This window comes from Cannabis sativa, chromosome 3, assembly GCF_029168945.1.
Source record: "Cannabis sativa cultivar Pink pepper isolate KNU-18-1 chromosome 3, ASM2916894v1, whole genome shotgun sequence".
Lineage (NCBI taxonomy): Eukaryota > Viridiplantae > Streptophyta > Magnoliopsida > Rosales > Cannabaceae > Cannabis > Cannabis sativa.
In genome coordinates, this window is record NC_083603.1 from 1,570,043 (window position 1) to 1,581,488 (window position 11,446).

Genomic DNA, 11,446 nt, shown 5'->3' on the forward strand with positions numbered 1-11,446 from the left:
TAATTTAATGGGGGCTTTAAACTGTAAGCTCTTAAGAAATGGGTGTTGGCATGATGCTATATCAAATATCAATTCTGGTTTCAGTCATAATGTTAGAAAAACTACTGCATTGTGATTCGTATAGCAGATTTTGGAAGAAAAATCAACAGAACACTTGCGGAATAGGGGCCTCAATGGAAGAAGTGACCCAGAGAGCAACTATACTAATTTCCTTATGACCAAATATACATGATAAACTGGAATGAAAAGATACATATATTGCCTTATGACCTAGATAAGTAGGGAAAATAAGAAAATGTAATGGAACTCATAAAATATATATGTCATAAAGTACAACTTATAATTTAATATAGGGTTTAGTTTGTAATTAATAATATTAGAGTTAGTCCTACATTGTTAATGTGTGAAAATAAATTGTTATATATAAGATGAATGGATTACTCTTTTCATTGTCAATTGGTTAGTATCAGAATCAGGTTATGATTTGTTTTGCACTGAAAGTGCTGCCGGTCCAAAATAAGACGAGCCAAACTAAAAAACTTTCGCCAATTAATTTTGAGTTGAAACCTCATTCATCTTACCCTAAATTCTAGAAGACATAAAGTACAAAGTACTCATTATTAAGATCGAAAACAACCCGAAGCTCTTAGCTCTTAGCTGGATTAAGAGCACAAATTGGCACAACGTAGAGCTTGAGACAGATAGTCTTATCACTGTCCAAGCAATCCGAAGCGGGCAGAGAATGTCTTCCCTTTTTGGATTGGTTATTCAGGACTGTTGTCATTTACTGACTTCTCTATCTAATGTTAAAATAAGATTTATTAAACGATCAACCAATCGAGTTGCTCATGCTATTGCTAGGCATGCTCGATTTTCCTCTGGTTGTAGCATTTTCGTTCATAATGCTTGGGCCGATTTAAAGGCTCTCTTGTATTCAGAATGCTATTAATTCAATGAAGTTGCTATTTCATTTCAAAAAAAAAAAAAAAAAAAGATCGAAAACAACCAACAACTTGGAAAATCCAGAAAAACAAGCCTGAGAAGCAACAACAACATCAACCACGCAACACAATTCCACCTGAATATACATGAAATATTTTAAAATCAATCATCAAAACCATATCAGTAAGATAATATGATGAAGCTATAGGCATGTTTCATCTTCATGCTTCACAAAAGAGTATATAATATGTAATTAAAGACAGATCAACAACAATTTATACCTGAAAGATGAGAGGATTGAGAACAATTAGTTGTATAAGGGATCTTTAAGCATGCTTTCAATGTGAGAAACTTGAGGGCAGTCCTCAATCTCAACCTTTTTCAAAGAGGCTATGAGGCTAAGTCTTTCGCGAGGTATTGTCAACTCGGGGCATAGCTTGATCGAAATTGTCTTAAGCGATTTGACATTGCTGATCCAACTTGGAATTTCCTTCAAACTATCACAGCGCCATATGTGGAGTTGCTGCAGATTAGTCACTTTCTGAAGTTTTTGAAGCTGATTATGTATGTCAGCAATATGATCCAATGTCACAGAACGGAGGCTTGGAAGGGACTGCCATATGTTTGGATCACCTGTGGACATATCCATGGCAATGATATGTAGTGTCTTCAATTTAGAGAGAGGAACAACTGTGAAAGTAGTAGTTGATGATGATGCTTGAAATTCAGATGTTTTCTCTTCTTTTGCAGCTGCCATAGTCTGATTGAAAGGCCCCCAACAAGTGTTTTTCAGTACTAATTCTTCTAAACATGGGAACAAAGGCATGGAAGTGAGACATGGGCAATCCTCAACAACCAATTTGGAAAGACAAGTAAATGTAGCATTTTGATCACCTGCATTTTTCCACCATTCCTTTAGTTTTGGCAAATTAGTAAGCCGAAGCTCTTTCAAGGTCGAAAATGATGATGATGTTGTTGTTGTTGTTGATTCATCCACAATGTATTCAAGCTCCATCAACTCATCTAATACCAATACTTGAAGATTTGGCAACCGGTTCAGTGGTGGTAGGCAGTGACAGCGGTTGCATCTCGATAAAGATAATTTCACAAGCTTTTGAAGCAATGGAAGCCAATTCGGAAACTTACTACCACCATAAGCAGATATAGACAGTTCTCTGAGATTTTGATGTGGCTCAAGATCTTCTAGTGCCTCTTCACAATCATTTTCATTGATGGAAGAGTTAATGTCCCAAATCAAGATTAAAGATAAAAGATCTTCTTTTTCATACAAGTTTGCTTTTGCTGTCTTATCATCTTTGGGAAATCTCAAATTTTTAATCTTGAGCTTGCCTCCCAAGTCATTTAGAGCACCTAGTTCATCAAGCTTACCACTTTTCTTTGAGATAGAACTGCTGCTAATGCCATTACTCAGCAACACAAACTCTGATAATCTTCGAAGTTGAAATAGTTGATGCAGTCCATGTGGCATGTTAGTCAAAGAATAACATGACTCATTTTCAAGATTTCTTAGCCTTCTTAACTTGGTAATGCTTCTAGGCAATGATTGGAGATTACTGCAATGATTGAGTTTCAAAGTCTGCAGTTTTCTTAACATACAAATAGAACTTGGCAATAACTTGATATTCACATTTTGAGAAAGATCAAGATAATGGAGATTCTTCAACTCACCAATAGAATTTGGTAAGACTTTAATTCCAGAATTATGTAAATCCAACATCCTTAACCACTTGAGTTTCAGAATCACATCACAGATTGACTCACTTGATCTTCCTTCAATTTCCCATCGAAATTGCCTAGGCAAAATCAAACTCTGAATCTGTTTCGATTTAGCTAATGAAATTGGAATCTGCCAGGATGAATCTAAATGGAAATCGAACGACACGTGGCGAAGATGATGATGTTTGCTGTCAAATTTGTCCTCCTTTAAACCTAAGGTAGCACAATCATTCTCAGCCACTTTTCTTGCAAGATCATGCATTAAATTCTGCAACTTGCATTGTTTTATGTTTCCCAACTCATCTTTCTTAGTTTCTTGAAAGAAAGATCTTCTTAGTAAATCCATAAAATACTCATATCCTAATTTCTCAACATCTTGTCTCCATTCAATAAACCCCTGAGACATCCACAAAGATATGAGTGTGTCCACATCAAATTCATAATCTTTAGGAAAAAGTGCACAGTAACCAAAACATTTCTTCAATGGAGTTGGCAAATGATCATAGCTCAAATGAAGAGTTGCTAAAACATCTGATTCTTTTTCTATTACCTTTGAAAGCTCCTCATCATAGAAAGATTGCCATTCTGTTTCAGGATCTTTAGAAAACATTATGCTTCCTATTGTCCTTATGATGAGTGGAACTCCCCCACACTTTTTCACTATAGCTTTTCCAATTTTGATAATTTCAGGGTCTGTTGGATGTTCTCTTTGCACAAAAGCCACTTTCAGGAATAGTAACCAAGACTTTTCTTCATCAAGTATCTGCAACTCATGTTGATGCTTCATACCAGTAATCTCTGCAACTCTTTTACTATGTGTAGTTACAATAATTCTGCTCCCATATGCACCATCTGATAACAAGTATATTAACTCATTCCATTTGATTTCATCTTCATTCCACAAATCATCAAGAACGAGTAGATACCGCTTTTCTCTTATTTCTTGGCGAAGTAGAATTACAGATTGCTCAAAGCCAAGTTCTTCAAAGTAATTACTTGTTATGGATTGAGTAATCCTTTCTACAATTGCTTTTACATCAAAGGCATCAGTTACACACACCCAGATCTTGAGATCGAAATGGCATTCGATTTTCTTGTCATTGAAGATGAGTTGGGCAAGTGTTGTTTTTCCTAATCCACCACTCCCCACAATAGGAATGACCATTACTTTTTCATGATTCTTTTTCAACAGCTCTGCTATGATTTCTTGTTTCTCTTCATCTCTCCCAACAACCATATCTTGAGGTACAAAAGACTGAGTTTGCCTCCACCCCGAATTCGCAACTCTGATCTCTTGAGCATTTGGAAAAACCAGACCTTTATACCTCTTAACCTCTTCATTAATCATTTCTACATCATTAAATTTCACCCATGGAAGAAGGTTGTAAACATCATAACGCAGAATAAGCGAGATTACACGTAGTGATAAAGGAACTCCTTCACATTTCGCAACAATCTCTCTTCCTATTACCTCCAATTCTCCCAAATCCTTCTCATCTTTATCTAACAAAGCTTGTCTTTTGAAAACAACCCAAGAATCTTCTTCACTCAAACAATCCAAACTGTAAGACTTAACAGAACCAGAACCAGTTCGCCTTATTAAGTCATAAACCTTTTCACTACAAGTGGTTATTAAAACACAAGTACCTTTAGCACAACCCTTTAACATGTCTTTTAAGCCAACCCAATTGAGAGGATTCTCATCAACCATATCATCCATCACAATCAAGCATCTTTTTCCACTTATTGCTCTTCTTAATTCCTTCTGCAATCGATCCATTGGAGGATTACAATTATAAGTTGGTACACCTTCACCTTCAACAAGTCTCATGACAATCTTTGTACTATTACAGTTAGCATCATCACCCATGAAAACCCATCTATAAAGCTCAAACTTTTCTTGAATCTGATCATCATTATAAACAATCCGAGCAAGTGTTGTTTTTCCTATTCCTGGAACACCCATAACGAGAATCACCCTAAAATCATCATCATCATCATCATCTAGTACAAGTTTGATTATCTCTGTTTTGTCATCATTCCTCCCTATAATATCCTCTTCTTTACAATGATCTAAATACTGAGTTTCGTGAAGTTTATGAAACGTTTCATGATTTCTTATTTTTATAACAATCTCATGAACTGTTGCTGTCACTGCCTTGAACAAGTCGAGTTTGTAATCGTGATTGAAATGAAATGGGCTTGAGCTTAAGGAGGAGAATGAGAAGAAAGTGAGAACCTTTTTGGGTGAAGACATTATTTTATCACGTTTTCTACAACCCACCACAACCTGCATTTCCACTACCAAATTCATGATACGTGCAAGTGGGGTTTCAAGGCTGAGAAGTAATCTTTCAAAATCATGGCTTTGAACCCATAAGAGAGCTTCTTGACGAAGTAGAGCTTGGACAAAAGAAACATCTTTTTTCAGACGTGACAACTCTTCTGCAACAACAGCAACAGTGCCCTTCTGCAATGTTAACACCTCAAAGTTTAAGAGATGCAAATGAAGCAATTCATCTGCAAGGGACAACAAGTATCCATGATGAGCCATGATAAAATAGCATTAATTGCTTTGTTATTGATACTTAGCAATTCATATATGAGAAGCTAAGACAATAGCTACTAGCTAGCTATTTCCTCCAAAGTGTTCCCTTCACTAGTTAATGAGAAATGCTAAAGGGCACCAGTGGTGCCTAGCACCCTCTTATGTGTTAATATCGCTATTGGTCAAACTAAATATCGGGTCCCACATAATTTAATATAATAGCTTTTAAGAAGTATCGCTAGCCAATCGCAACGTGACATGTCGAGAAGGTGCTAGGCACCACTGGTATTATATTATTTATTTAATTAAAATATACGAGACTCGATAATAAATTACATCAATTTATGAAAAAATATATTATTAGTTGAATGAGACTCCTTAGTAATTGTGTTTGTTTTTATTTTTCTTAGGAGACATTCTTCTATAGATGAACAACTTTCATTTTTATGTATAGTCTATATGGCATTTTTTTTTTTTTTGAACAATGAACTAAATTTTATTAAAAAAAATCAGCGTTCAGTACATCGATAAGGAAAGAAAGAAAATTCTTTCATCCAAACCAGCTCATCATCTACTCTAAGTGCGTGCACAGCTAATTCATAAGCTCAATAAAATAGAGAGGGAGACTAATTCCAAACAAACACGCCATATATATAATAAGATAAATATGCAAAAACAAAAGTGTTCAAGTGTAGTGGTAGAGTGTTATTTGACGTTAGTAAAGATACATTTGATTTGGAGAGGAAATTACAAAGTAGAAAGCGACACTACGACTAAGACAGTCACTTTATGTCGTTTCGTTTGGACCCAACAACAACAACAACAACTACTCGGTAGAACTTCTTTTTGTGTTTGTTTCTATGTGGAGATATTTTAATGCAATGCATTCATTACAACTCCCCCCATGTGGCTTCACTCATCTATTTGTTTTTTTAGTATTTATAATTGTTGGTGATTTCTACTAATAAACAAGTGCCACATTATAACACTTATCCTAATCTCACAACACAAGTGTTGATCACTTTAGCCTCACAAATAAAAGAAAAATTAGACATAAAACAAATAAAGAGTGTATTAAAACTACTTTTTTTCAGGAGCTGTATTATAAAAAGTTGTTTGGTTGTATTTTTCAGTTTTTAGTTTTTATAATTATGTTTTCAAAAGTGAGAATAAAAACAGTTTTGTCATTTTAAAAATTTAATGGTGTGACACAAATTTTCTAAAATTATTTTTAAATTTGTTCTTACTAAAAAAATTTAATATTTTACACCATACCATGACATGAACTCATCCTACTCTGAACCTAACCCGAACCTAGACCCTAGTCTGGACCCAGACCTGGACTCGGACCCGACCCCGACCCCAGATTCGAACTCGGGCTCGGACCCCAAATCCCAAACCTGGAGTCAGACCTCGAATCCGGACACGACCAAGGACCTTGAGCCTAGCCTCGGGTTTTGGATCCGGGTTCGGGTCGTGGTTCGAACTGGGGTCTAGCACCCGGGTCGGGGTTTGAGGTCTGGGGTCTGCGTCAAAGTTCGGGTCGAGGTCGGGATCCGGGTCTGAGGTTCGGAGTTTGGGGTTCAGGTCCGGTATTCGGGTGTAGGGTCGGGTGTAGGGTCTAGGGTCTGGGTCTGTGTTTGGGTTCGGTTAGGTTCCGAGTCTAGAATCCAAGTATGTGAAAAAAATACAAAATATAATATATTAGATAAAGAAAAATTGTTTTGAAAATTGAAAATAAGAATTTGATATTTTTTGTTTTCTAATTTTTTAAACTAATTTTTTAAAAAATTCAAAAGACGAAGAGGATAATGCTCTGTTAGGGTTTATTTTGCTTGTGCCGAGTGTGTGTTTAAATGCTAAAGATAATATATATATATAGAGCATTGCTATAAGGCACCAGTGGTGCCTAGCACCTTCTCGAAATGTCGCGTTGCGATTGGCTAGTGATACTCTTTAAAAGTTATTATATTAAATTATATGGGACCCGATATTTAGTTGGACTAATAACGATATTGACACGTAGGAGGGTGCTAGGCATCAGTGGTACCCTTTAGCATTTCTGGTATATATATATATCTGAGGTATTTAGGGTTTCTTGGAATAGTATATACGACAAGAGGTTAATGACAATGGGCTGTCATTTTGGGGTTTTGAACCATTGATAGTCAACATAGGGTTTGACTGGGTAAAAGGACTAAATTGACCTTGCTTTTGAATGGTTTTCCTTTGCTGTGGTGTAGGGCATTAATTCCTACACAATCCTAAGTTTTTCCACACTTATACATACCAATTATGTTGTGTTGCAATACTCATATTTTTGGCGTGATGATGTGGCAATAATGACAGTGATCATATTAAAAGAAAAGGGTAGAATGATATTAATGGAAACTCTTAATTCTTTATTTTGATGTTAATATTGGTCAAATGAGAATATGCCAGTACTCCCCACATGTTAATGTGTAGCAAAAATGGTCATTTGATTAATTAATTACATAAATTAAGTCCAACTACAATTTGGTTAATTATTATATATGACATGATTTCAATTTCTTACTCAATCAAATGACTGTGACCATCTTTGTTCCAGCTTGTTGTTCTTGCTCGGCAAATTGTGTTCCCAAACCCAAGTGATTCATTATGAGCCATGTGAAAGTCAAGAGCTCTCCTCCTTTGCTAAGTTGTTGTGCATGAATGAATGGTCTGCAATTAATAGCAGCATATGACAACATTTCCACCCAAACTTGGCTCATAATCTTCCACTGTGATTCCTCATTCTGTAATTGTTGTGCAAGAATACACGCATCAAACAACACAGACTTGCTTCTCTCACCCTTTACAGCTCTCGATCTAACTTTCGGTTTCACTGACAGAACCTTCTTACAAGCTTTCCCATGACTTGAAAGCTTGTGCTTTTCGAAAAATCTATTGGCCTCTGCACAAGTATCTCTAAACACTATGTTCCAGTTCCCCAAAACTGGTGCCAACATCACTGGCTTGTTCACCAGAAGATAGAACATGTAATTCGAAATCACCTTGCAAATATTCCTATTATCACTTCCACTTGATTGGTCATCATCTTTGTGGCCTTGACAAACACATGTTCTACAACAACGTTGAGCAAAGAGTTGCCAAATGTTTCCTCCTCCTATTTTTTGGTCTTCTTCAACACTTGAATTGGCCTGATCATTATAGCATAGTTCAGTAGCTAAGTGCCAAAGAAGAAGGCTCTCAGCATATTGGAACTCACCTATGCTCCATTTCAGTTTTATATAGCTTGAAGAATTCTGTAACAGAGCAGCCTCTCCTCTTTCTGAACATGTCTCTATTGCATCTCTCAAATTAATTGCCTTCTTGGATTTATTCTTCAGCTCTTGGAAAACAAAATGCTTGAGATGATTATCCACTGTTTTCCAGTAAGAAAGTTTACATAACATCATTTCCATTGTCTTTAAAATCCCATGCTTATCGACATAACTAGCCAAGTCTTGGGGTGCCATCTTAGGTGCTAGACAATGACTAATTATGTCCTTTTGAGAAACTGACCCTGACCATCTTTTTCTTCTTAATATAGCTTCTGGAACATGCCTAATGATTTGATTATCTTTGATTGCCATGAAAACCCAATCTGAAAAGATTAGTTTAACAACAGAAATGGTATCAAGGAGGACAGCTCCAATGAAAAGGGCATAAGTGACATCAATTTCAAACTTACCAAAACCATGTTTTTGAGTGAAAAGAAAAAGCAAAAAGGCCAAAAGTGTGGAGCAAATAGTAATGAAGCGAAGAAAGTAACCAAGTTTTCCATGTATGACAACTGCCTTGGTGTGGAGAACTTGGTACATGAAGCTGAGCTCGTACTCAACCAATCTAAACGCGCGAGTAGCTGTTTCGTGGAGAAAATAACTTCGACTTGACTCTCTATCTTTGGAGCTGAGAAGGAAGCCAACAATGAGTCCCTTAAAAGTTCCAAAGAAGGAATATGATACTTCAAGTAGTTTCATCTCATCTAAATTCTTCTGAGGTGGTCCTTCAATAGCAGAGATGGGGTCAGTACTACCAAAGTTGCTAACACCACCAGGCACGGTCGATACCATCATCTCTGCTATGGAACTTTGAACCTGAACAGACCTTGTTGTAGAGTAGACTAGTTCAGCTTCTTGGTAATCAGGACCAGGATTTGGATCTGGCAATGTAGTGGCTCCAAATCGGTCCAAGCTTGCTAGACGCAAAGCCAAAGTTCTTTCTACAAACTTGATGTTCCCTCCAATAAAAACTAAGATATTTATACACCATAGTTTGTTGTTAGACAGTGTCAAGTAGAGGCTATAAGCAGCTGACATAACTTGCAAGAAGAGTCCAAAGAGGTGTCTGATCCATAGCTCATTGTCTTCCAAAGACAGAGAAGTAATGCCATCAGGGCCACCAAGATGCATCAAAAGAAAAGATGCCCATAAGGCGAAAAGGTCATCGTTGCCTTCGGGGTCAGTTTTGTTGCCAAGGCTTTTGGTGATTAGTCCTATGGCCACAGCAGCAATCCAGTCAGCTAACAAGTAAGATGCCCAAACAGACCTTGAGAGAAGGTTGCTTCTTGATCTTTGGCGTGAAGGTGCTAATAATAGCAAGAAGGCTTGGAGTAAGAGGCTTGTGGTGATGCACACTCTCAGGTCCCATATTTCCCATATCTTTCTCACCTTACTTGGAATAACTGGTACCATCTAATAATCTGTTGTAGAGTGATGATGATGATGATAAGTTGGCTAGTAACAAATGCAATCAGTCTTCTGGTATAATTGACTTGTTTAATGGTGGTATTGCATAGAGGACAAGTCTTTCTCTTTTCTTTTCTGGTGGGCTCCCTTATTTTTTTGGACTTAGGCTAAGTTTTTGGTTCCCACAAATAAAGGTAAGGAAATATTTTGTTGGCTAATTCCAAAAGCTTTTTTAAGTAAGATTATTAAAGAAACAAAAGAACAAACTAATCAGAATCAATCAGAATCAGAAAGCTCATCGGGTGGACTTAGTTACCAAGGGGAAAAAGCATCATAAAATAATCATATTCTGAAAAAACCCCAAGGCACTATCCATACATTCATTCATCAAACCATGAAATCATAATACAATAATGTCTCAGAAATAAAAAACACAAAACAAACAAAGCCAACACAGCAAAATCATTTTTGAGCTATAGGCATGTTTTATCATCCAAGAACCATTACAAGAATGATTGTTTTCCAATATCCATGGTTACCAAGCAAGTGACTTCAAGTTTGCTTATCATAAAAACAATTATTTAGCTCAAAGATTTCTTCATGCATGCTTCAAGAGAATCTGTAATAATGATAAATAAGTTTTCTTCTTCTTCTTCTTGCAAGTTATTAAAATATTAAAGTGTGTGTTTTCTTCAGGCAATAATAAGAGATCTCCAATATTATTTTCTCTCTCCATCCATTAAAAGTTAACACTGAATATATTCAGACAAGTTGTTAATGAAAATATCATAAGCAAGAGAACAACATTTTTAACTAATAGGAAAGAAAATTGAAAAACTGATAAACAATACCTGAAACAGCAGGGGAGTGGATCTTTAAGCATGGTTGCAATGTGAGAAACTCGAGTATAGTTCTCAATCTCCACCTTTTTTGAACTGGTAATGAGGCTAAGTTTGTCACGCAATATTGTCAACTTGAGGCATAGCTTGATCGAAATTGTCTTAAGCAAATTAGAGTCATTGATCCAACTTGGAATTTCCTCTAAGCTATCACACCGAAGTTGTTGCAGGCTCCTCACTTGTCTAAGTCCTTGGAGCTGATCATTTATGTCAGCAATATGAACCAACTTCACAGATTCATGGATATGTCCAATGGTGATCCAAACATCAAGTCCCAAGTTTGAGATGGGGTCCAGGGTCGGGGTCCTGGGTTCTAGATAAGCATTTCCCTTCTCAAATAAGGCAACATCTACGTTGAGAAGGAAAATGCTTATCTAGGTCCCCGATCCCGACCTTGGACCCATCTCAAACTCGAGACTTGGACTCGAGACCCTGGACCCAGACTGACTACAACACCTGTTCTCACTGTTCCTATTAATGTTATTTTTTTAGTCTCACCTATTTACTGATGCTTTAACGATTTGGTATGCCATGGCTTAGACCATTTTTATTCTGAATGTTGCCTTAATGACCCTTATCTGATTTAATGAGTAATGAAACGTTTGAGT

General features: G+C 36.6%; 2 protein-coding genes across 4 annotated transcripts; both read right to left on the reverse strand.

Moving 5' to 3' along the window:
• Positions 1-92: 92 nt before the first annotated feature.
• On the reverse strand, positions 93-5,493 carry LOC115709626 (disease resistance protein RGA2). Of its 3 annotated transcripts, XM_030637769.2 has the most exons (4): positions 1,837-5,493; positions 1,224-1,746; positions 992-1,078; positions 585-622 (listed from the first exon to the last, which is right to left on the reverse strand). In XM_030637769.2, the coding sequence occupies exons 1-2, from the start codon at positions 5,231-5,233 to the stop codon at positions 1,250-1,252; spliced, it is 3,894 nt and encodes a 1,297-aa protein (XP_030493629.2). In that variant the 5' UTR covers positions 5,234-5,493; the 3' UTR covers positions 585-622; positions 992-1,078; positions 1,224-1,249. The 3 variants fall into 3 exon arrangements, with proteins under 3 accessions (XP_060967440.1, XP_030493629.2, XP_030493628.2); XM_030637768.2 differs by having other exon boundaries at positions 1,224-5,489; XM_061111457.1 differs by lacking the exon at positions 992-1,078 and having other exon boundaries at positions 93-650; positions 1,175-5,491.
• Positions 5,494-7,686: 2,193 nt separating this feature from the next.
• On the reverse strand, positions 7,687-10,383 carry LOC115708718 (uncharacterized). Its single transcript, XM_030636717.2, has 2 exons — positions 8,943-10,383; positions 7,687-8,855 (listed from the first exon to the last, which is right to left on the reverse strand). The coding sequence occupies exons 1-2, from the start codon at positions 9,943-9,945 to the stop codon at positions 7,789-7,791; spliced, it is 2,070 nt and encodes a 689-aa protein (XP_030492577.2). The 5' UTR covers positions 9,946-10,383; the 3' UTR covers positions 7,687-7,788.
• Between the last annotated feature and the right edge of the window lie 1,063 nt (positions 10,384-11,446).